Source organism: Micropterus salmoides, unplaced genomic scaffold, assembly GCF_014851395.1.
Source record: "Micropterus salmoides isolate LMB-PRFRI ecotype aquatic unplaced genomic scaffold, ASM1485139v1 Ms_hic_scaffold_23, whole genome shotgun sequence".
Lineage (NCBI taxonomy): Eukaryota > Metazoa > Chordata > Actinopteri > Centrarchiformes > Centrarchidae > Micropterus > Micropterus salmoides.
This window is the reverse complement of record NW_024041484.1, coordinates 13,406,660-13,434,135: the sequence shown is the minus strand read 5'-3', so window position 1 is coordinate 13,434,135 and position 27,476 is coordinate 13,406,660. Positions and strand designations below refer to the sequence as shown.

Genomic DNA, 27,476 nt, shown 5'->3' with positions numbered 1-27,476 from the left:
AGTACCCCTGAAACATCAGTTATATACATTGCAAAATATATCCTTTAGGATGGATGCAAGAGGTTGGATTATTTATTTGCTTTGAATATGCTGGAGGAGACTGTTGGATTATGAAGACTTAAGTTTAGTTAAATATAGCCCATGACCTTAATACACACAATAAAACACAACAGAAACAGTACATTTAGGATTTTAATATACAGTTTTCAAGATAAAGTTATTTGATAAACAAAGGGACAGTTTTTTGGCTATATAAAAAGCTATTTAGAAACCAGTGACTAAACTTAGAGACAATAGTGGTTGTGTGCTTACATTTTCAGGTATCAAATACAGACACAATTTGCTCAGAGTGAAGAGGATACTCACAAAATTCAGAATAAACGTCTCACTGACTGATTTACAAGAATCACTTCATCAATAGTTTGAACCACGTTACTACACACGGAGCCATTTAGAATGAGCTATACTCCCAGAAATATGCAGAAAAGGATAATCAGATTCAGGAGGTCAGTTTACACTTAGGTCACATCAAAAATCAGGAGAAATCCAGACTTCCAGCTCCAACTCACTGAACTAAAAACCAAAAAAATCTTTCCCAAATTCTTGACATGATATAATTGTAGAAACTTGGCTGGTGCAAGGGCATATAAACTCCCTGGACAGGTTTATACATTGGCCCACAATACCCTGTTAGTGATGGTAATAAAAAGAGTTGTCAAACAGGCTGCAGGCCATTGTGTTGCAGCACTGCTAAGTTCCTGCTCATTTCCTCTATTAATTTGAAGAACTGCAGGCAGTGCCAACCAGAGGCTACATCCACCTGGATCTCTTAAAGCTCATAAACTGGAGTTCACTACAGCCAAACAGTTGCTGCCTCCAAAGGGAAAAAAACTTTATCCACAGTTTCTGGCTATTGTGAATGCGTATATTCTGAGTATGACTGGCCCTGGGCGCTGTCAAACCTTTTGTGATTTATGTTGTGTAGTGATATTCCTCTTTCCGTTTTTAATGGAGCTGAGGGCAAACTGACCTCCATGCTAAGAGAGACACCCAGAGATAGTGTGCTACTACCACAAGAGCACAAGAGACAGACAGAGAGAAGGTGTTTGGCAGTGCAGAATTGTATGCAAAAGATTCATAGCAATATACAGTATACCAATGAACATCACACCTGGGTCATCACAGAGTTCACCACCATAAATGTTAGTTATAAATATTTAAAGAAATATTTTTTTTATTAACTTTGACAACTTAACTTTACTTTAACAAAATAAAAGCTTTTAAGAGTAATTTTGGTCATCCGCAGAAACCCTCTACACACCTCTGCCATAATGCCATATGTTTGGGCTGTTCATTTTTCAGTATTTTTTACCTGCATTATAATAAGTTGTGATAGTGGTTTGAACCTTGTTTTGACTCGGGTCTGATTGGTAGGATTAAGAAAACAGATTTACAGTACAATACACTGGTAAATTTATACACTGTTGACACAAATTTCATCGGTTCTCCTTAAAAACTCAAGTAATGAAACTGCAAAGGGTATGATAGGTCAAGAAGCAGGACTTTTCTTTAAGCTATAAAATAAACTGTCCGTAAAGCCCCACCCCCTTTAGTTAGTGTTGCTATAGCTGTAAAGCTTTCTTTTCTCGGATGGCACTTTACAGTGCAATTTACAATGAACAGCAGCAGATTTACCAATTGAAATTTTTAGTAATTATTGAGCAGTGGGTCCTTAATTTCAGACAGAAGTAGAAAAAAGCTGCCCCTCATCTTTAGCTGATGACTTTTACCAATTTTATTAGCTGTAGCTAGCTAGCTAACTATGCTAACATAGGCAGAGAGCTGACTCATTTTAAAATGAAAACCCTTAATTTGATGGCTACGTACATGATTATTTGCTGAAAGACTATTATTTTGTTGTAACATAACCATGTTTGGCTGCTTAGCTTACATACTTGTTTGTATTTTCAGCCTATGTTTACACATTTAACATATTAGAAAAGGCTTTTAGGGTAAAGTCTTTCCAGTGTGTTTGGCAAATGCAAACAATGGTAGAGTTTGCCGGAGTGTAAACTTCTAAAATCCGGACATGCTAACATCCATCCATCCATCCATTGTCAACTGCTTATCCTGCGTACAGGGTCGTGGGGGGCTGGAGCCTATCCCAGTTTACATCGGGCAAAAGGCGGGGTACACCCTGGACAAGTCGCCAGCCCATCGCAGGGCGACATGCTAACAATTCCACCATATATTACAGATCCATCCATCCATCCATCCATCGTCAACCGCTTATCCTGCATACAGGGTCGCGGGGGGGCTGGAGCCAATCCCAGCTGACATCGGGCGCAAGGCGGGGTACACCCTGGACAGGTCGCCAGCCCATCGCGGGGCGACATGCTAACAATTCCACCATATATTACAGATAATAAACACAATGTTTAATCCATTTCTTACATATTTGATGCTTGTGCTTTTGGTTTTGGAAGGCTAGAAAAAAAAGACACCACCCTTCAAACTGTTTAAATGCTAAGTATCACTCTTGCTAGAGCCCACTCATGATACTACGTTGGAATGAGGAGCAATCCAAAGCTTGACAGACCTGCCCTGCCTAGTTAAGGTTGCTCAGATATGATTGGACAATCGCTGTTTTGGGAAGAGGTTTAGGTAACAGTCAATTGTGGTCTTGCCTTCGAGTTATTTTCCACACTTGTGGTAGCACTCTGTTTTAAAGTTCAGAAACTGTAAATAACTAACATGTACAAAATGAAACAGCAACTATTTACTATCAACTTTGCGCACTCACTATTGGTACAAATATATAATTCCCCTTATATTTACATTAAATCAGTTATCTTTACATGTAATTATGGAGTATTGGCACTTTTTGTATTTCAATTATAGGTTGCAATCACCTAGTAAATGATGCTAATTACTGTACCTGTATATATGTTACAAAACCAGACTACCAGTAATTATATTTCTGTACCAATGTAATAATAAAAATAGCTGGATACTAGTTTGTTATTGCATCTATTGAAGTTTATACAATGTTAGGAATTACCTTTTGATCTATCAGTATATACCAATGACATATAGTCAACTCTGAGTAATCACTGTACAGTAAAATAAAGTGCCGCCATATGTATTTGGCAACCGTCACTCTTAATAAGGCAGTATTTATACTTAAAGATTCATATGATCTCTCTTACCTGTGTCCATGGCAACTCTGTGAAACTCTACATTAATTTTTTCTTCTTCTTTTACCCCACTATTTTTCATGTATTCCAGAGTCACAGAAAACTGCAATCTGTCTTCTTGACCAAAAACATAGTACGCAGCTCAATTACTTGCGATTCCAAGTCAAACCGATGGATTTTGTTGTTTACAGCGCATTCATTATAAGAGCACCAAAGAAAGTGTACAGTATATATACAGCCCAAAGTGTAAGGCGTAACATGATACAACAGTGTAGTGCAGATATTTATTTTCAGTCCAGTCCATGCTGAGTCCATCTCTTTCAATTATATACGGTGTTATGTTCCATTATTTTCCACTCAATTCATATTCACTCCATTCAATTTAATCTGTAGTGTTTGATTCGATTCCATTCCACTCCATTCAACTAATTTAATTTCAATTAGTCCATTCCAAACCTTTTGATTCCACTCACGTCCATGTTCATGTATCTCTGAGACCAGCCCAGTTATATTTGAGTCAACTGGATATTTTTCAATACACAGTGTAAGTGTTGTGTACATTTGGATGCTCCAGTCCACCCTCCTCTCTGTGTCTTCCACTTGCAAATTGTCATTACTGCAGAGACGCCCTGCACTAGTTTAATTATCATAAGCCTTGTTCTCATGTGTGCAGCAATATATGAACTGTACATTTACAGCTGATCTAGTCTGTAAACTGAGTCCTGTATTTCTATAGGCAGTGTCAGCACACATGTTTAGCTGGATGCTGTATTTTGTGTTATTTTACAAGGCTGCGCTCTATGATTAATTAGCCAAGTCCCCATAATTTCAACAGTGACACATTTGGAACGTGATTGGCATTGATTATTTCTCCTTGAAGATATACAGTGCAGAGTTTCCCATTCATAAATATAATTTATGTTGGCCAAATACATTTCTCATCACTTTCAGTAACAGAACATTTTCTGTACAATAATTCCCCTATGTACATTGTACAGTATAAATATTATGACCTTTCCCTGTCACTAATAGCATGATGCCTGTGGGAAACACAGCAAGGGTTTTTTTCTGCTTCAGAATAAGGTAATTTGAAGATATTAACCTGATTCAAACCTCTTGTGAGGAACCAGACATCAGACAGGTTAAGAGGCCATCCCGACTGTTCAAAGATATTTAGGCATACAAGGTCTACAGCAGGGAAGTTTGTAAGTTTTAAAGGGTCAGGCAGGATTGCTAAAAATATGTACTGACCCTGTTTTAAGAGCACCCCAGGGCGTGAGGGAAAAGATGATTTTGCTTTTTGTTAGCTTTCCTGGAACTAAGTGTTACACAGTTACTGTAAATGTACAGTTTTATTGTAAGAAAGGAAAGTTGAGGATTTAGGACACTGGCTGAATGTGATTATTCCGTGTTCAACTTTATTCATGCACCCATTTAAAAATGTGACTAGAGTAGGTAAGGCAAATCTCTCCTAGCCGGGTCTGAGAAATACTAGCCAAAGGCTAATAGCAGGCTAGTGAAATCTCCATCCCTGATGCGGAATGTCAGTTTAGCAGTTGGAGCCAGCAGGTGTGTAGTTACTCAGCTCCCTGCGGATGGTGCTGAATGGCGACAGCTCCAGCTCGGTGGTACACTCGTGTTCGTTATCGTCACTAGCCGTGGCCGAAGAGGGTGCGTGGTTGCAGCAGCAGCAGCAACAGCAGCAGTCCAGGAAGGCCCTGCCCAGCGGACGACACAGAAGAAGCAGCAGTGCCGGCGTCACGGCGGCCCGACAGAAGAGCAGCAGCTGGGAGAGAAGATGTAGGACAGACATGGTGTGCTCAGGAACCCCGGCCGCCATGTATGCAGAAACTATGTTGCAGATGTTCTCAGGCACTACGCATGCGCCATAGACAATTGCCAGCGCCACAACAGTACAGTTCATCTGGCTCTCCAGTCGGATCTGCTTCTTGTTGCTGCGCACGCTGGCCTGCTCTGCGCGCCGGATCTTCCGTGCCGTCACCAATGAGCACCCAATGGTGAAGAGGGTGGGGAGGCAAAAGTAGCAGCCGAAACACCACCACAGCCGGGCACCCTCATAGGTCAAGCCCAGCACGTACAGCATGTCAGGGAGAGAGGTGGATATCCTGATAATGCAGCGTTCAACAGGGGGCTCGTCTGGGATTCCTGTTTCCTCAGTCACCAGCTGTCTAATGAGGAGCTCTGGGAGGGCCAATAGGAGCGCACCAATCCAGATGACGGCAAGCTTTGCAGTGGTGGAGGTGCAGTTCTCGATCATCTCATAGTACATCTGGACATTGGTGGCCGCACGGAAGCGGTCGATGCACAGAGCGCACAGGGTGAAGGTGGTCACACCAAGGGAGGCCACCTGGAAACAGACAAAAAGACATTTTAAGAATCTTTTCTAGTAAGAGTCTTTTTGGTCACTGTGTAAAGCAAATATATAGAAATTTCTCTTGGCGGCTTGTAGAGACTATATGGTGCCTGAAGAATGCTGTTTATATCTTAAAACTTTATGCACACGACTGTAGCGGAGAGTAATAGAGAAAAGAGGGAGTCTTAGAGCTTTTGCTAACAGTAGCCTCGTACTAGTGATAATCTACAATCATTTGAAGTGGCAGAGGGACTGAGCTGTGTGATGTGACAATTTTCCTAGTTATAGTAGAGATTGTCAGGTTCTGAGTCTTTAATAAATAAAAGATTAACAAGGGACTGACAAAACGATCTCCAATGTAGAAAATGTCTGACATTATCTTGCAGAAACCTAAAGAAGGTGCTGCCTGTAAAATAAACAAGTTGATTCCCTTGCCTCACACACAAACAAAGGCCTTTCTACCAGTTGACAGAAATAAACAAGCAGGACGCTCAGTAATGGTTTTGGCCTTTAGGGTTCACCCGACACTGGTGTAATTACAAGCAGTGGAGCAACAGAAGCACAATGGAAGGTTGTGAGCTGCTATTAACACTGTGTAGCATCCCCGAATGTGTGTACGTCTGTGTGAGAAAAGAAAGCACAGACAGACAGAAATAGGGTGAGACCAGACACACACACACACACACACACACACACATACACACAGAGCCAGCAAGTGACATGGTGGATTTAAAGTGGTCGTCACTGCATTCATATATTTAAATGTATTTACACACTTCCTGTTCAATGACAGTCATGCTAATTAACCAACTTCCTAAACATTCCACTGTTCTGTTAGTGTGTCACTCGATTACCAGGCACTGCCTCCACGTTCTCAATGTAAAAAGTGTGCAAATTGTCAGGGAGCTCACAAATTTCCTCAGCGTGTGAAAGCATCTGTTGGATTAACAGTCATTCTGGCAGAGTAGGCACCCTACAAAAAAGCACTCTGCAGCTGGAGTGTGTGTGTGTGTGTGTGTGTGTGTGTGTGTGTGTGTGTACTTCTGTCTTTAGATGAACCAGTTCCATCCATAATTTTGCCTCCAGCACCAAATCTGCCAGAACAGCCACTGACCCCCACCATCCTCCATCCTGTCTCACCTTTTCTCCCGCTGTCTCTCCTTATCTCTCCTCTTTTTTTCCTTTCCTTTCTCTCCTCACCCCATGTTCCCCTTTATCTATCCCTCTTTCCTTTCCTACCTCCATTCCTCCCTTCATATCAAATGTAATTACAACAGCCAGCTTCCCAGATGGCCCCAGTGAGCCACGGCTTTAGTGCTCTAAACACACACTTCCTGGACAGATATAGATGTACGCACACTGCAAGATGTGTATCTAGGCCTGACACACACACACACACACACACACACACGCCCTCTGACACACATGTACACCCTAACCAGACTAATAAAGGGCGACCATATGAAACAGCGAGGGGTAAGTGGGGCAGACAAATCGCCAACAAGCTCCAGGACAGTTTATTACCTATCATCCTGCCACAATCTTGTAACTGTAATTGTAGTGAATTGTTTTTAAATTTAGCCATAGCGGAACAGTAATTATTCATGAGTAGATTTAAGCCTTAGGGGCGATTTAGGCAGGTGTCAAAATCAGTGCACTGGACAGATGTTGTCATCTTACAAGTTAGTTACCCAGGCTTGGAAAGCCAGCCACCAAAAATGAAATAAACACAGACTGTGACTGTGCAGCAGTCTTGAGCTAAGCTTATTTTCATCAGTGTCAACCAGTGTTGTTAGCTGGTAAGTTAGATTATAAAGAGCTCAGAAAAGTCAATTATGCTCATGTAAAGTTGCACTGACAGGATTTGCGTTTGTTTTCTAAAAAGCTGGCATCGCGGGAAGACAGTTAGCTAACACTGTCCACAAAACAGCCTAATTCTGAGTTAAAGTGTGGATTGGATCGCTTGTACTGTAACTGAGCAGCAAATCATACATTAATGAGGGCATATAATGTGTGTAGGCATTACAGTAAACACACTCAGTTTACCGCTACCTGACGTGTTGTAAACACAGTGAAATGTTGTAATGACATGTAATACACATAAGGTTTCAAATGGCAATTTAAACTGACACAAAAAATATCAAAATGCAATGTAAAATATATAAAAATATAAATATGTTTTACTGAGTTATAGTGTGTTGTGTGTAATATCCATGAAGAGATGAGAATCCGTCTGGGACTTTTATGGTACAAAACTTTTTCTTGCATCTCTGCTCACTTCATCCTCTAACTCATCTGTCAGTGTGGATAACGTTCACTTTGTTCGCTGCTATTAATTTCTCCATCCCACTCCACAGTTCACACATGATAACGTTGCATGTTAGCAATATATTCTAGTGTTTTTATGGAAAATGTTGAGGTATTTTTGACAGCTGTTGGTTCAGACATCAATCTGGCTTCTTATCGCCAAAGTCTAACAGTTAAAAATAACTTAATTGGCCCCTGTCGATTGGCCCTCCATCGCTAGAAAATAAAGTTGTTTTTCTTTATTCAAATAGAAGCATCATCTCACACTCTACTTGTGACCCACTTCTTTCTCTATAAACATGCCCACTAAGCCACACCACACCTGTGTGGTGACTTTCAACACACACACATGCACATGCACATGCACACACCCATCCACAGAAATATCCAACCAGTACACATGGACAGGTGGTTCCACATAGTGAATATTTCATGGCTTGAACAACAGGGCTGGAATGGCTTTAAAGGCTGTCATGGAGGACCAGGCAACCCAGCTTTGATCAGCGTGTTGGGGCGGAGAGCAAGGGCAGGATGAACAAGCATAGCTTTGTACTAGAGGGGAGATGAGAGAGAGAGAGTCGAAGAGTCAGGCCTGGTAGGGTGATGAAGCTGTGTGTTTGTGGAAAGGGGGTTATGCAAATGAGGGACTGAGAAACAGGGACAGAAGAATGGAAGAGGGAAAAGGAGTGGGAGAAACTAAGAATGAACGAAATGAGAGTGAATAGAAGACAAAAGCAGATTGACACATCAGTTAGTTAGAGTCTAAACTGACAGGGAGAAATAAGCCATGGCATCTTCAGAATGATTAACAATGTTAATGTGTCATTTTTCTCCCCAAAGAGCAACGTTGACCCTGCCATGCTCATTTTACCTGCTGGCAAGATGACAGTCCTGCTCGCCTTAGGGATGGAAATGGTGCTACTAAAATACTATCATTTAAATCTCACTTACTTAAAACAGTAATGTATTATACCAGAGTGATGTTTTTGCCCCCAATCTCTCCTTTAAAAGAAACGTTCAATATTTAGTGAAATATGCCTATTTGCTTTCTTACCAAGAGTTAGATGAGAAGATTGAGACAACTCTTGTGACTGTACGCTAAATAACATGAACCAGCCTGCCCCTGGTTAGCTTAGCAGTATATCACAACGTTTTATCTCATTTTTGAGTTGGGGTCTTATGGGTGGGGGTTAGGCCACATAGCCCCTCATAATGCATGTTTGATATGTGTTTGATCAAATTGATTGTATGTATTTTGTTACTTTTAGACATAGCCAGGCTAACTGTTTCCAGTCTACATGCTAAGCTAAGCTAACAGGTACTTGCTGTGGCTGTATATTTTCTGTACAGACATGAGACTTCCCAAAATGTCAAAGTATTCCCTTAATGTACAGTTTTCTGTAAATTGTGTTATTATTACAACTACTTCCTTTGACCTCCTTAATTCAAAACTAAAATTTCAAAATGACGTGTCATAAAATGATGATTTACAACATGTACAGTAACTCAGTGACGTTTCTCCACTTCGCATCATATATTTCTTCTGAACCTTGGAGTTCAAGGACTAAAACAAAAAAGAACATGAAACAGCCTTTCATCCACAACACGCTTTTCAGGTTGTGGCCATCTATCGGCACAGCGGGTGAGAAAGACATTTTCCTCTGCTGCTGTTTTTAATAACGGCCCATTAACTTGCTGATTAAAGTTTCTGTGAGCTGGTGTCACAAAGGCCTTGTCTTATTAATTGGGTTTTAACAAGGACCAGTGGAGCCTTTGCGGCCATACTGTGACTGCAGCCACTGTCAGTGGTAATGGGTGCTATCGGGTGATAAATGGGCTAATGTGGAGACACAACAACAACACACACTCACATAGAGTCTTATAGTAATGAGCCAGGGAGGCAAAGGGTTATTCCAGCTGCAGTCCTGTTTCTAGTTTGTGTGACCCAGTGCAGGCTTCAGCAGACCATAACTCTGACCGGAGAGACCCTGCCACTGACAGCCACCATCCATCTAACAGCTAGGCTGTGTGTCTGGAAGAGACAGAAAACTGATATATGTGAGCATACATGCCCATTAATGAGTATGTGTGTGTCTGTGCACATCCTCATGTATGCAGAATTATTAAAATTTGTATGTCATTGGTGTGTGTATGCGACTATAAGTGTGGATGGTGCATACATAGGAGTGTGTGTGTGTGTGTGTGTTTGTCGGATTATGTATAAATCCATCCTTGTGGGCTAATAAAGATTCCTCTGAAGATGTTAGAGCGTAGAACTTTAAAAGGCTATACCTTCGTTACTTTGTGTATGGCATTGTGTTGTGCTTATTCTGCGTACAGGGTTGTGGGGGTACTGTCTTTCGATCTATTCTATTCTAGCTTGACAAAAACATTCTCCACTCATCTCAGTGGATGGAGTTGCTCAGTCATGGAGATGGTGTAGTTGTTGACATAAGTAGGGAATCTGTCTTGTGATATGGGATGTGGTTGAAAGCTTTGGAAACACCAAGTAAGTGGACCTTGTGTTGAAAATTGTTTTGTAAAGCTACTATTTCCAAGGTCAAGAAATTGAACCTTCAAGCTAAACTATTCTATTCTAATCTTATTCATCACAAGGTACATTTAGTAGCGGTTCTGGATCTTTCAATCATATCACATGATCTTCCTCAGCAGAGGGAGTTTTAGTTTTTTTTTCCTTTAACCATTTTAAAGAAATAGTTTGACATTTTGGGAAATATGCTTCTTCTCTTCCTTGAGTTAGATGAGAAAATCAATATCACTCAAACGTCTGTACAGTAAGCTAGCCTTGCTCTGTCCAAAGTTAACAGATTCTACATACCAGCCCCTTTCACCAATTAACATGTTATTGGGAGGGGAGGGATTACGTACGTGCCAGACTATTTCTTGGCCGGGAGCCGTAACTTCCTGGAGTCTTGTCCAGCTGAGAAAGATAGTGTGATGTGATCGAAAGAATTCATAAATAAGTAGGGCAAGCACTCACAAATGTTCATCTTTCTTGCTTTTCCCTTTTCTTTAATTGAATTACTACAACAATCCATCACAGTATGCCACTCTATTCGTTGCCTTCTGCCTTTTACATAGTGTCTGAGGCAGTTTCTTCTGAAGAATAAATTTCTATTCAATTAATTTCCATCCTGACCTGTGGCATATTTCCCCTAGTATACAGAAACTGCTGGATCTGGTCCAGTTCCAGATCATTGGTCCCTGTCGAAATGTGCACAATTCTCTTCTGTTCCATAAAGGCCGGCTACAGGTCAGCCTGTTCCGTGTTGATCTGAAACTGATAGCTGTTCTCGTTTTTATATCACCAACCTATCTAACTCATTAATGTAAATCATCCAATGAATATTTCATATTTACATGGATAATTATCAATTTGGTTAATTGCATCCAACAGCAAGCCTAATCTTTGCTCCATGCTGTTGTGTGGTCTTGTCTCATCATAAAAAAACACAATATCTACTCATCCACGGACAAAGAGCTGACTGAATTGACTCACCATCATGCATTATGTAGAGCCACTAATTATATACCCTGAATAATTTACATATCTTCCAATTAACGCTCATTCGGGTGCCTAAGAGATGGGGCCTCAGAAACGGAGAGTGCATGAGATCTAGTGTGTTGCCACAGTGTTCATACTGTATGTGTGCATTCAGTGTGTGTGTCCAAATATTTTTATACTGTATGGAAGTGTGTGTGTGTGTGTGTGTGTGTGTGTGTGTGTGTGTGTCAGTGTGTCTTCCCCCGAGGCTTGCTTCTAATCACAGATAGCTGATGCAGAGAGAGAGATGGAGAACAGCCGTGGGCAGTGATCAGTGGAGAGAAGGCCATCCCACCCATCTGGGGGATCAGCACACCCTACTGACTTTATGTGTGTGTTTCTACTGGCTAGATAGATAGATAGATAGATAAACAGACAGATAGACATGGGGATGACTGTATATAACTGTTTATGGTAAGAGACTGGGTATTTTTTCATTGACTTTCTTGATATAAGAAGGAGGCGGAATCCCCAGAGCTACCCTTAAATGTTCAGTCACCGTACAGTAGTTATATCTGGTGATTGGGGAAGCTATAAATTTGGAATACAGGAACACTGCAAAGAGAGCAGTGTTTGGACACGGGCTCCCCTGGTCCTGCGAAATGGCTACATATTCCTGGACGTTACACAACCATGCAGGGACTCCGATGAACTGATTTGGTTGCTTGAAAGTGTAACCGTGTGAGCATGTGTGAGTTGGAACAGTGAATGTGTCGAGCTGATGTATGTCCTGCCATTACCACCAATACATCCCCCCCCCTCCCTCTCTCTCTTTCTTAATCTATTGCTCTCTCACTTTCCTCAGCCTCTTTCTTGCCCGGCTTCAATAGTCTATTTCTGTAAGCCCACTGTACCCTAGCACAGACGGCCTACAGTTTCTGACCACAGGGTATTGCACGGAACAGTGGACGCCACATGTATAAATGAGGAACACAAACTAAATGATTCACCACATAGTGTAATACGGTAAAATATCACAGACAAGAACAGTGCAAAACAGGGAGTGTGAGTGAAATTTTACTGGGAGCGTCAGTCCTTTCAGTATACCCTTGTAGCATATAAGGACTCAATAACGTTTTCAAATAGTATCACTTAAAGATGTATGTAATGACACCTGTTTTTCTACAAGCAGGGACATTATGTATATTATCACCAAAATTTTACTCTCATTTGAATTTTTTAAAATGCACATGTGCTATCCATCAATACAAGCCATTATGGCTCAATTTTTTTTTCAGCATATAGTGACGTATAGTATAGTAGACGTATAGTGAGAATAAGTCTTTAGAGAGTTGACAGATTTATGTCCCATGATGGAAATGGCAATTATCTCTAAAGGTTTAAAAAGGAGGTGTGAACACAACTGTTGCTGTCAACTAATGGGAGTGATCATTAGACCAATACATATAGTTCAATAACAACTGAGAGACATGCATGAAAACCATATAAACAGGGTTTTGCAAATGACAAGTGACAAATTCACCCAATTTAACGCTAAATATACTATTGCATTATATATTCCATACACATAATTTTAGATGTTTTCAGATACCACATTGTTCAACAATAAGATGTGCAGTGTCGACCTCATACCAGCATCATGAAAATAATCTTGTGAACAACTGTGTTCATCTTAGCCAATAGGTATCCACCAATAAAAAAAAGCAATGTTGCATGACAAAGATACACAATTTGTCTTACTATTAGAGTTCAACATTCTATGCTTTTCAGTTGGTGATTCATAAGGATCTCTTTATTTTAGGGGTAATGAGACAAAAAGTTTTTTAAATCATCGCGTTACAGCAGCATGGTTCTGAATGAACCTTGACAAATGACTAATTTCCCCTTCTGGCTTATAAAATGCTTACTGCACTGGTTATTTGTTATTTTAACCCACTTTCAAGTCTTATCCAAATCAACTGCCAGGTGCAAAAACCCAATTATTGCCCATTAGTTTTGCCTGAATTTGCGGCTCTGTGCATCCTAGAGGGGTTGTCTGCAGTGACTGCAGCATGAAATAGGAGCGTCATCTGAAATAATGCAGGGTGGCTGTAACCCACATATTTATTATGTGCAGCGTTCCTGCCATGTTTTCTCACATTTCGCACCTAAAATTGCTTTCTCTTGAGGATTTGGAAAATTCCATGCTCCACTAAACACTGAATAAAACAAGGTTTATTGAAGGCAGCACCATGGGAAGCTCCTCTCAGGGGACTGTGATACATTATCTATACCACCTTCTGATTATGCATGCATGCATGCACACGTGAAGTTGGGCTTCATGTTTGTGTGGAAGTGCCCGTGTGTGTGTTGTGTGTGTGTGTGTGTGTGTGTGTGTGTAGAGTGTGTAGATTCAAGCACGTGTGACTGAGTATGTGTGTCTTTATTTTAGGCCAAATGTTGATATCCCCTGTGACCGAATTTGGGTTAAGTGAAGAATAAAGTCACTACATAGGGTGAATGTGTGTGTCTCTGTGTGTTTCCCTGAATGTTCCACAGGGAGAGAGTGAGCCCCAGGCTGCATTACTCACGGCCTGTTTTGACACATGCGCATGCACACACACACACACACACACACACACACACACACACACACACACACACACTCTCTCTCTCTCTCTCTCTCTCTCTCTCTCTCTCTCTCACTCTACATTAAGAAAAATAGCCATTTGGTCTATGCACTGTAAGAATGTTATTAAAGCTATTAAATAATATCCTGTGGTCCTTGGCTAGCTCATATGCAATAACACAGGGAGGGATTCTGTCTGATCCCCCAATTATTAAAACACACTCTATTCATTGCACTCACAAGGCATTTGCAAATTAAATCCAGCATGAGATACTGTACATGTATCATAGAACATGGTCAGTTTCAAAAAATAAGAGAAAATGGTGCGGATGCAAGGTAGCATGTAAATGTTTGCATGTAATACTGTCAGTGGCCCTTTCGACTCCAACACACACTACTACTACTCAACTCAAACTATACTCCAGTTTTAGGTGAATATGTGACTGCAAAGCATATTCACATTTCTCTAGCTGTTAGACTGGTCTTCACATGTCTGTACTTACATGACTAAAAATGGCTATTCAGGTATGTTTCTTGTCAAAGTTGATTGTCTAACATGAAGACAAAATGAGGATAATAACATACAATCTACCTGCACATATCATCACTTCATGATGTGACAGCCCTCTATGTCTGTGGGCTCAGTATCCTCTGGAGGGCTGAGTCGAATTCTGGAGACCTGTTCTGGCTCACTGCGAGAGAGAAAGTCAGACACACACTCTCTCTCTCTCTCTCTCTCTCTCTCTCTCTCTCTCTCCTAACATCTTTTATGGGTTTGGTTACATTGGCTTTCCTCTTTTTGCTGCACTGCACAGCACATCTCTCACTTACTCATGCACCAAAGGCGCCACCCATACTGTAAGTTCACTGATAAAGCTTTCAGATCATATGTGCTGTCTCCCCTCTTTGTCCTTCCTTAAGCCAGGTGGTGACAATGACCAAAAACAAGCTTAAGACCCCTGAGCTGGAAACCCCTGTATCATACAAAAGACATTCACCTTGACAATATATCTGACACTTGGGTATTTGCAGTGAACACACATAGAGAAGGCATCAACATGGTGTAAACAACCTGTCTAGCATCCATCCACTACTAAAGACAAACAGAAAATCAAGGACAAGGAGAGAGATTTTTTTCAACTGTATGTGTAGTGACAGCAACATGAGAAAGAGGGTTGTGTATAAGTCAGAGTGAATGGAAGATAGTGAACTATTACCTTACATACTGGTGTGTATTCACGTGTGTGTGTCTTGTCTACATGCCTTGAGGTGCTAGGTGAGGCTCTCTCTCTCCAATAGCAGGTGTACAAGTGACAAACAGACTCTCCTTGTTGATATCCTACAGCCCTGCCTGTGCACTGTCATGCCCCCAGCAGATTATGTCTATTGTCACTATAGAGGTGCGATCACATTCAGACAAGGTGGGTGATATGTAAATGACACTGGATGAGCCTCATTTACCATCTGTCATCCCTGCAGAAGGCAATCCTGCCTGTAGGCATTGCTTCAAAACTCCACTCCAATCTGAAATAATTGTCCCCGACACATTCAGAGCAAAATAAAAAATACAAGAAAGAACTGAATGCATTTACCTCCACATAGGGCACCACTTTGCAGGTGAATTCCCCCAGCAGCCAGGACTTCGTCAGTTCATGAAAAACCACCATGGGCAGGCAGAAGAAGATGAGCACAAAATCCCAGACGGCCAAATTGGCCAGCAGTGAGTTGGAGATGCTCTTCATGTAGTAGTTCTGGCACACGATGCACAGGATGGCGATGTTGCCCGCTATCCCCACCAGGAAGATGACCCCGGAGACGCACGTGATCGCGTAAGCGCCATAAGTCTCACTTGTCACCGGGTAAAAGGGGTTCTTGATCTCGTCCCCGAAATCCTGCGAGCTAGGAGGGGTGATCGGCGTGGCGTCCCAGGGGTTCTCCTCTCTGAAAGTGAAGAACTCAGTCCTCCTGGTGAAGAGGTCAAAGGGCAGGTCGGTGGAGGTGAGGGCCACCGGCTTGGGGATGGGTTCCCACGGCGACGCGTGAGGCTGAGCCAAAACCACTGAGCTTTTGTTCAGCCGGTTTCTCCCCCTCTTCCAGGCTTTCTTCTGCTCGTCTTTTGTGCCTCTCTTGTGCCTATCGCCCTCCTCGGGTCCCCCTCCTCCGTCTCCCCGGCCCATTGAAGAGGGCTTAGGCGCATTGTAGTGTCCACCTGCTGGCGTCCCCGTACTACTAAAACCGCCATTCAACTTTATCCTCTTATTATGGTGGCGCGTCGGGCCCCAATGTGAGAAGGCGTTGGGATCCTCCACGGGTGTCACAGTCCTACTGAAGTCGCGTTTGTTGTGTCCAATTCGCCACGTTTCTTCTGCAATTACCCTTTTCCAGGGGTAAGTGGAGTTAAGGGTCCCACGCATAATTGCCCGCTGCGATTGTAGTTCCGCCGATGACGCACCTGTGGCGTAACCCGGCGAGAGCGCACGGTCCCTGGCTTTATTTTGATGACTCTCCCTGAGTGACCCGTGGAAAGTCCTGGCAGAGTATGAGCTTGTGTTGCTGTCCTCATTAGTTCGTACTTCTCCATTATTTCTTAGAGATAATAATACATGTGCATGAGCTAACAACACAAATAACGTCCTAGGCGGCAGAATCTGCATGGTCCAGGAATTACTGAGCGCAGTTTTAATCCTCACAAGTGCATCTTCATACCTCTGTGGCAGCGCGGGGATACTCTCCCATTCAGTCAACACCCATGTTGGACACAGCAGAGGGGTGGGAGCTCAGGGTTTCAAGTAAACAGCTACATACATGACGTGAGCTCTGCAAACTTGTGAGTTAGCTCCAGATTTCTTGCGGTGCAGTATGCAGTAGTCTCCAAATTGCCACCTCCTCCACGACTCACTCCCGTTCCCAAAGTCTTGACATTACCGAACAGGACAGCGAATCGTTGTCCAGAGAGAACGGAGCAGGAGCAAAGCGAGCAAGAGAAGGGAAATGCTGCATATCCACGCACGCAATCCCGCACAGCATCCAGTTACCAGCTGCGGGTAATAGTATCCAAAAAGACCGATTCACTGTGTCAGTGCGTTAGTTTAGTGGGTTGGGTCGGCTGGCAGCAGTAGCGTCAATGCGGTGCAGTCCGGGTAAAGCCCACTAGGTTGTGATGCACAGGAGTAGAGAGAGAGGGGCGAGAGAGAGGGAAAGAGGAGGGGTACAAATTGGTCTGTTTCACGTCTCTTCCTCTTCTGCGTCCAGTGTCTCACCTCCTTCTTTTCTCCTCGGGAAGAAAATGGACTCCCCTGGCGGCTAACCCCGATCTGTCACTCCTCATCCATCACGGAGCATCCAGCAGCCCCGGAGCAGACTACGGCTACAGCCCCCCCGGCAGACAAGCCAGCCACGCCCGACAGACGTGCTAATAAATATATTACCCAGCTTTTAATTTTTTCGCACAGGCGGCGCTGTGATATCGACTCACTTTAACATTTAAGCGGATGCCGTTTTATCTTTGTAGCATATCTAATTCGTTTAAAAGCAAATAGGCCAGAAAACTGTCAGTATAGGTAGAGATATATTTGCACGTGTTTCAAATGAAAAGCAACTCTTAAAAGACATCTCTTTCATCTTAGATAGTTATCTTGATGTGATCTGTCCAGTTCAACCAACAGGAAAGCTACTGCATAAATGCACTGGCTGTCTCCCAGGCATATTTTTACTTATGTTAAAAAAAACAAATATTTTCAAACTAAGTATTCGACCCTATATAGGCTACTTAAGGTATAGATTAATTATTCATGATTATGATTTTACTATTTAAAAACAAAAATTAGTAGGCCTAAGCTAATTTTAACCCCAACCATCCTCAGTGTTCTCTTCAGCAAGCACCATTTCTGACAGTGATCTTCATCCAGTTTCTGGATTGATCTAACCCAACTATAGGGGATATGGACATTGATTGCAACCTGCTCTACAACTGCATGCATCAATAACTGCACCATATCGCCATAAAACTTGTCATTCCATAAAAAAAACCGCTACTTGTAGTCATTTAATAGGCCTTTCTAACAGACATTTGGCTGTTACATAAATGTTAAACACTATAATGAGAGGCATGAATAGATACAGGCTGAACTTGTTTAGCCTTACTGAGATGAAACATTTGTAGGTGTGTTGTAGTATGCTTTAATTATTGTAACATGTAACTAAAATGACTTGATTCATCCAGGGCTAGGCCTAGTAGCCCTAGGTAGGCCACTTGGGGGGGATGTGGAAAGATGTAGTGAGACGTTAGTTAGAAGTTAGCTCAACTAACTTGCGGGGAAAACATTTAATTGTGATTTCAATGATAAAAATATATATCAGCTTTTAAACCTGCACACCAAGTGTTGAGATCGCATTAAAACTAGTTAGCAAGAAAAGTCACAACACTTCTAGAATATGAAATGAATGAAAAATATTGCTAAAGGTAATAGATAAACAGTTGAAATAATTATCTAAAAGTAATGGATACATTGTTAAAATTGAAAGCTAAATGTAAACAGCTGAAATAGTTAGCTTGAAGTAATGGATAAACAGTTGAAATAACTGAAAAATAGTTGAAATAGTTAGCTAAAAGTAATGGATAGTATAGAACACTGTAAGTAGCTTATAGAAAAGTAAACTATGACATAGCTGAAACTATTCAAATTGATAGCTAAAGGTAATGGACAAATAGTATAGCTAAAAGTAATACAGTTAAACGTTACAAAAAAGTTGAAATAAATGTAAATACATCTAATAAGCGACAGTGTTGATGAAGTGGTTCGTGAGTCATCTGACAGGGCTGTGGGGGGTCTGACTAAAAAGCTTGGAAACCACTGCTGGGATATGTGGCTAGGGTGATTAAATAATCCACAATGCACAACCTGTGACTAAGTACTGTATGTCCAGTAGCTCAGTCAATAATTCAAGAGACTTTCAGGACTAAATGAAATGAGCACATAATGTCTCAAGTGCTCTAAGTACTGTAAGTGGACCTTTCACACTGCTGGAGTCTCACCACACACTGTAGCCATAACCATATGAGAAAAAAGTACAGAACAAAAGATTCAGACACATAAGAATGTGCACACTGCACAGACACACACCTGAGTATGCAAACATGCACGGAAATGTGACATTTTTAGATTTTTGAAAAGGAAATAATGTGCACATGTACAAGCATTTATAGACATATACAAATACTTAGGCTACATATTTGCAGCCATGTATCTGTGTGTATGTTTTTCAAAAACATATGCAGGTACTGAGAGATACAGAGAGAGAGAGAGAGAGGACAGCGAATTGGCAGACACAGCGGACATCTAGCCGGTGACCTTCTACATCAAATTGCCGATTGGAGCCAATTCCAACCAGGGAAGCACACACACACAAACACCACACATTCCCACAGCCAAGTTTCACTAGGGGGGAGACTACTGAAGACAGATAACTCACATTGCTCCTGCCAGTATCGTCATTGGACCTGGATTCAACTTAAAAGAAAGTAAATAAAGTTGCCTTGGAGTCAATGTAAGTTTAATTATCCCTGAGGCAAAAGTGAGTAAAATAATATACAGTATTGGAGCAACTGGGAGTCATGTGGTTTGCTCAGAGACAGCTGTTGAAGGAGCGGAGACAATTTTTGATTCACTTTTTACAACCTTTGATGTCCAATGAGTCATGCATGGTTATATTTGAATGAATGGAAATATTAGATCTTTTAAATGTGAGCCAATCCTGGCAATGCTAATCTATCAAAAATCCACTGGGCTTCACATGTTAAATCCTTCAAATTTCACAGGTCTGTGTGACTTTGAAAAAGTACAACAACAACTTGTGGGACTATTTTAATCAACACAGGGCAACACTTAACATGTACATATCATGTCTAGTGTGTGTGTGTGTGTGTGTGGGGGGGGGGGGGGGGGGGGGGGTTGTCTATGGAGACTCTGCTAGTTGGCGTGTGTGGGTGGAGATAAGAGAGGTTCTCTCACAGATGTACTCATGCATGGAAACACTCAATGGTTCAGACGTAAAGGGACATCAAGGGCACACACCATGCATGTACACACAAAACACAAATAAGGGAGTAAAAGCACACACACACACACACACACACACACCAGGACCAACACACCTACACACATACATAAAAAACACAGTGAAGCGTCTTAGGTTTAATAAGGCATGAAGGCGGCAAGAAGAACATGCGAGGACCATGAAGATTTCATGGATTTCACTGTATATTTGCTGAGTGGAAAATAAATTATACACTCTCACTATCTCTCTCTCCCTCTCTCCCTCTCTCTCTCTCTCTCTCTCTCACTCACTCACTCACTCACTCACTCACTCACTCACACTCACACACACACACACACACAGATAAATACACACAAAAATTAAACTAACAAAAATGGATGTGATATTCAGAGACACATAGAGGCACCCCACGACTCATGCATTCACACACGCTAAACAAAACAGACCCCCACACACACAAATATAAACATATAGAGGCTTCAATTAGATTCAATTTGATTACAGTGCAGAAAGCTTCAGCCAGGAAACCGTTTCATACTTTTACTCATCTAAATTATTTACACCTCCCCTTGGTTTTGTCTTTAAAAGTTATTGTTCTAAATAAATCAATAGAATGGCGGAAAGCTTTATTAATCAAATAGCCTGTAGCACCAATTTGTAAAACTGCTGTGAAATTGTCTTCTTGAACTACAGATATGTGTGGGAGAATTGAGTCTTTTACTGAAATTGCAGTCATTTGATAGATGACTGATGATTTCATAGCTATTAAGCTGTTTTTTCCAACATTTGCCATTGTAACATTTGCATCAGTGAGACTTATTTCTGTCCAATGTTCATTTGATTTGCGGCAGGGCATGGCGAAGCTTTCATCAGGCTGCTTACAATCTAACACAATGGCCTGTTGTTCTGAGAGCTTTTCATTGTTATCGTTTAAGCTTCATCCTTTTATGATGAATACCGTTATCTTCCAATAGTGTCAGCACATCTTCAAGAGGCTCTCAGTGATGATTTGTGCCAGGCTGTAGGCACAATAAACACATGACTCAGAGTGGCTCAGCACACACCAACATGTAGCCCGATGCTGCCATCTGGTGCTATTTGAAAGAGTAGCACATTGGTACTTAACAAAACTAATTTATCATAGCATAGTATTCCCAGTATTGTTACTTTTTCCTTCTCTTCTTCTTTTCCTCTTTTGGTCTCTGTTTTATTTTGTTGTCTATCTACTATTCCTTCTTTTGACTTTATATTTTCTTTTGTCTTTGCCGTTCTCTCTCTCTTACTGGTTATTTTGCCTTGTCTTCCCCCTTCTTTATCTCCATGCAGGATTCCCATTGTTTGCAGAGATTGCTACATTAGCTAAAGACCCTGCTATATGATTGCAGTAAATGACCCTTACAGAGATACAATTACATGTGTATATATGTCTCATCTCACTGCTGCTGATCCTTGAATGCGTTGAGTGGATGATTGAGTCTCATGAAGAGGGGAGAAAGAAACACTTGACTTCATGAACCTGACATTTAATGAACTAACAACACATTTATAGCAGCATCCTGGGATACATATCATAATGGTCATAGATAGATAGACAGAGAGATAGATTAACTGCAAGACACATTTACCCTTTACTCTGTGAAGTTGAACAGTGATGGAAGAATGGACAATAATGGGGATGAAGTCCCAGAACTGGTTAACAAGATAAGAGTCTTGGAAACACTGCATGGAGTTGTGATGTTGGTGCCAGCAGGAGGGCAGGGGTTGGGGATTGGGTGTTAGGCATCAGCATCGGGAGCTGGAAGCTGCATCTGATTGGGTGAATTAAGACAATGCTTTTTAGTGGATAAGGATGAGGAGTGACATTTTTACATATTTTACATTATTGGGTGATGTGAATAGGGGTGGAGTTGAATTTTAAACTCAGTGCACAATAGGGAGAGGAGAGAAGATTCAATAACAAAGTCTGTGACCAAACTTTTGCTGAGCTTTGTATGTTTAAAGGTTCAGTGTGTACGTTTTAGTGGCATCTAGAGATGAGGGTTGTGAATAGCAACCAACAGCTTATGGTGCATTTATGTACTCCTGTGCTAAATAATTGTGTGGGCCTCCTTTTGTCTGAATTCTTTCTTTTCTTACTTCTAATATGCCAGATGATAACTACTAGTAAGTAAGTAAGTAAGTAAGTAAGTAAGTTAATAAGTAAGTAAGTAAAGTTTATTTATATAGCACCTTTCACAGATAAAAATTTCAAAGTGCTTCACAATAAAATGCAATATGATACACCACTACTAAAGTTACTTGTTGTTCTTCTTCTTCGTATGTATTCACCGTAATGACAAAACTTGCTCTATAGAGTAGTTTGTCCACTTGGGCTACTGTAGAAACATGTAGAAACGGTTCATTATGTAAGGTCGTTATACACCACTGAAAACATGTTATGTATATTATATTGCATTTCTGTCAGTAGAGATTACACACTGAAGTATAGAAGATAGATACCATACAGATGGAGGAGGCCATTTGGAAACACTAACTTAAAAAAGAAAAGTACACCTTTGGTGAAGTAAGACACTGACTGTAGATAGAACTGGGGGAGTTAGGTATAACAGGTGATGGGTTGTGACAGCCTTTTGTATCGAGAGTGAAAAGAAATGGGCTGAGCACATAGTCCGGAGTAATGGCATTGGGTTTGGTGGCTGACAGTGTGTTATCAACCTTTATTGCTTGAGGTGTGCTAAAGAAAACTGCTGAGAACTTTAAAGTGCTTTAAAGAGCTTCTTAATCATCTGATGCCACGGGATGACATTGAAAGCAGAGCAGAAATCAATGAAAAGTGGTCTGTTAAAGAAAGTGTCTGAGTATTGTGTAAGAGAATGCCACGGACAGGCCATTGCATCATCTGGGCCTTTTGTTCGCTTGTGATTAATACGGAAAGTTTCCAGGGATATAGCAACGTGGTTGAATGATGTTGAAAACAACTTTAAATTAAACGTTGAATTGGCAGAAATGTTCTGTTTATCATTCATCTTCTTTCTCTATTTATATTTATGATATTTACTATGTTGAGTCTAATAGGTAAGTTTAACCTTTCTATCCATTGTACACATCTGGAAATTGCCCAGCACATCCACAGTCATGTATTTTGTCAGTTGACAACTTCACTAGAGCAGATTGGGTTTCAATGCATGTTGTTGGAGTATTCAAATTGTATTCAGCAACCTTATTAAGATCAATGTTATTAGGGTATTTTATTCAGCTGAATGTTTTTCCATTAGCAATGACCCAAAAACAGACAGATATGGATTTACTTGGACACCTGTGCCCATGTGTATACACACATATACTGAAACAGACCAGGATCCAGGGAGTGTAAAAAGCCTTGAGCTAAAACGCTTGGAGTGAGTGAGACATGAGTATTCAGCGTGTGTTGACTACAGTGTCAAGGGCACACTGACTTGCATCACTGAAAGCAAGCAACACACACACACACACACACACACACACACACTAAAGCAATACGTGCATGAGGTGGTGGTCCAAAAATGTATTTAATAAGTAAACAACAAATTACTTTTATTTTTTTCCTCTACAGTTCCTCCAAAGTAAATGTCAAACATATTGCATACATGTTGACAAGCTGACACTGACTAAAGCGTTATTAATTTATTAAATGTATAGTATTCACTGGAGAGATAAGGAGAACCAGACAAGTACACTGTGCTTTACTCCACGGCAGCATAGATTTACTTTCCAGCATATGAGAACAGCATCCCCTATTGGTTAGATTACAGCCATGCTTGCCTTTTCTATCTGTGTGTGTGTGTGTGTGTAAGTGTTGAGATTGTTTGATAATTTAAAAATATGTTTTGTTTAAATCAAACCTAAACAGTATTACAACACTTATCCTAAGACCGAAAAAATACTTTTCTGCCTTGATGATAGTGACACTGCTCTTTTTATGTTATTTTTTGCCTCATGTAACCTGATATAATCCTTTTTAGCTGCAAGCTAACATAATGATTTGATTGAATGATTGATCCTTACTTTGTGTTGGTGTGTTTCAGTATTGTATGCTATGATAATGAATATGTGGGTAAACATAGAGTAAGTCTATATACTAACATGCCTGCCTCCAAAAGCCCCCTGGGACGTCTACATCACATTCACATAACTAATTATGCCACATCTCCCCTTGTAAGTGTACCAAACAAGGTTTACTATAATGTATTCAGACCTATTATGGAACATAGCCCTAAACTCAACCATTATTTTTTCCAGGCCAGTGAACAATTTATTTCAAAACATTTCCTTAAGGTAACCAGCTTAACTAAGGAATTTTTACAACACAGTAACATGGCAACAAGCTTAGGGCATTTACACAAATACAGTACAATAACATTAGCATTGTTGCACATTTCCATTTTTTATTTTACTACTTAAATTATCTTTGATTCGCGTTGTAAGTTGTGTTTACAAGTCCAGTATACATGGTTTCACCACGTCTATGCCAGATCTGATTCTGAATAGTTTTTTATCTTTACTCCTTCGCTCCTTTTCCTTTGAAATGACAGCTGTGCTGTTTGGGAGTGAGGGGTTCAGTATAGGGATGGGAGGGTTAGTACTGTAGAATGCAGCTGAAATCCCATCAGCAGTTGAGCTGGACTGAAGCCGTTTTGGAGTTGAGTCAGATCTGTTGGAATCAGTGGCTCTTTGTGGTCAGTGCGTTCTTTAATGTATGTTCTACAGTTCGAAACAAGTTCATTAATTTGCTGGCTCAAAAAGAAGCATAGGCGACAGGTATTCAGTCTCCACTCCACGTTTACAGCAGAACTGCACCCAAACGATAAGAAGACGTATCTGCTGACACTTTGATGTCCTTCTTTGCATCATACAAGGCTATCTTGTGTGCGTGATAGGTCCTCATTCAGGCTGCTCAGTGATTCTTTTTTGAGAATAAATCTCTGAGATGTTGGATGAAATTTACCAGCTGGTTTACCATTTCCAGGAAGCCACTTGTGTTAGTTGGCACTGTCATTTCCCTGATTGCAGCCGTTTTGACTGGGTCTGATTTGACACCTGTCTCTGAGATAATGTGGCCTAGAAATTTTATTTCCCTTTGTGACAGAACAACAGACTGCACAACTTTGGATATCTATTTTTCATTTTCTCTATATCAATACCGTCCACTCTATCTACCATCCCTAGTTCTTTACTAGCAGTGTCTCCTTTGTGTATCATTATGTTTGTGAACCCCAGCACGTCTAGCGGGATACGTCCCGGTCCCAGTAGGGTTTTCTTAACTCTCTTATACTAAGCATTGTGTTGTCATTTTAAAAGATTGTCTTGAACACAAAGTCTGGAATAATGGTCACTTCTGCACAGGTCTCAATTTTAAATGGGGCCTTTCTGTTCTTTAACTTTAACTCCACCACCCGTGGATCTCCATCTGCTGCTATTGTGCCAAGGAATATGCTGTCATCCTCTTCTTTTACCTCATGCACAGCCCTTGATGATGATGCACACGCTCGTTTGTAGTATCCTTTTTTCCCCGCATGAGCAGGCACGTGCACACATAGACATAAAATGGGGCTTCAGCACCAGCCCCTTTTCTTCCTCAAGAGACAGTGCCCTTTTTCCTGGGGTGCTTTTTTTAAATAAATGAATATACAATATATTTATTCCTGTTTGCGCTCATATTCCCTGTCAAACAATCTGTTGTTGCTAATCTGATTACTACGTTTCACAGTGTACACCTGATAACTAGAGAGTAATCTGATTACTGCATTTTACATAGTTAAACATAATAACTAGAGAGTAATCTGATTGCTGCATTTAACACAGTGTAACCTGATGACAAGAGAGTAATCTGATTACTGCTTTTAACACAGTTAAACTAGGAAGTAATCTGATTACTGCATTGAACACAGTGTAACCTGATAATTACAGAGTAATCTGATTACTGTGTTTAGCGCAGTATAACCTGATAACTAGAGAGGAATCTGATTACTGCATTAAACAGTTAAACATAACTAGAGAGTAATCTAATTACTGCATTAAACAGTTAAACATAACTAGAGAGTAATCTAATTACTGTGTTTCACACAGTTAAACATAATTAGAGAGTATTCTGATTACTGAATTTCAAAGTGTAACCTGATGACTAGAGAGTAATGTGATTACTGCGTTTTACACTGTGTAACCTGATGACTAGAGAGTAATCTGATTATTGCGTTTCACACAGTTAAACATAACTAGAGAGTAATCTGACTGCTGCATTTCACACAGTGTAACCTTATGAGTAATCTGATTACTGCATTTCACACAGTGTAACCTGATGACTAGAGAGTAATCTGATTACTGCATTTCACACAGTGTAACCTGATAATTAGAGAGTAATCTGATTAGTGCTTTTAACACAGTTAAACTAGGAAGTAATCTGATTACTGTGTTTAGCGCAGTATAACCTGATAACTAGAGAGGAATCTGATTACTGCATTAAACAGTTAAACATAACTAGAGAGGAATCTGATTACTGCATTAAACAGTTAAACATAACTAGAGAGTAATCTAATTACTGTGTTTCACACAGTTAAACATAACTAGAGAGTAATCTGACTGCTGCATTTCACACAGTGTAACCTTATGAGTAATCTGATTACTGCATTTCACACAGTGTAACCTGATGACTAGAGAGTAATCTGATTACTGCATTTCACACAGTGTAACCTGATAATTAGAGAGTAATCTGATTACTGCGTATAACAGTGTAACCTGATGACTAGACAGTAATCTGATTACTGCATTTAACACAGTGTAACCTGATAAGAGTAATCTGATTACTGCGTTTCACACAGTGTAACCTGATAATTAGAGAGTAATCTGATTACTGCGTTTTACACTGTGTAACCTGCTAACTAGAGAGTAATCTAATTACTGAATTTACACAGTGTAACCTGATGACTAGACAGCAATCTGATTACTGCATTTAACACAGTGTAACCTGATAAGAGTAATCTGATTACTGCGTTTCACACAGTGTAACCTGATAATTAGAGAGTAATCTGATTACTGCGTTTTACACTGTGTAACCTGCTAACTAGAGAGTAATCTAATTACTGAATTTACACAGTGTAACCTTATAACTAGAGCGTAATCTGATTACTGAATTTACACAGTGTAACCTTATAACTAGAGCGTAATCTGATTACGGCGTTTCACAGAGTAACCTGATAACTAGAGCGTAATCTGATTACGGTGTTTCACAGAGTAACCTGATGACTAGAGAGTAACCTGATTACTGTATTTCACAGTGTAACCTGATAACTAGAGAGTAATATATACTTAGAAATACATAGAAAAACTGCTCATTGTGACACTGTACTAGTACACTTTATTAGTTGGACACCG

At 40.7% G+C, this 27,476-nt stretch overlaps 1 protein-coding gene across 1 annotated transcript; it reads right to left on the bottom strand.

Moving 5' to 3' along the window:
* Positions 1 to 174: 174 nt before the first annotated feature.
* gpr37b (G protein-coupled receptor 37b) lies at positions 175 to 17,357 on the bottom strand. Its single transcript, XM_038738994.1, has 2 exons — positions 15,605 to 17,357; positions 175 to 5,565 (listed from the first exon to the last, which is right to left on the bottom strand). Exons 1-2 carry the CDS (start codon positions 16,664 to 16,666, stop codon positions 4,747 to 4,749), a joined length of 1,881 nt encoding a protein of 626 aa, XP_038594922.1. The 5' UTR covers positions 16,667 to 17,357; the 3' UTR covers positions 175 to 4,746.
* Between the last annotated feature and the right edge of the window lie 10,119 nt (positions 17,358 to 27,476).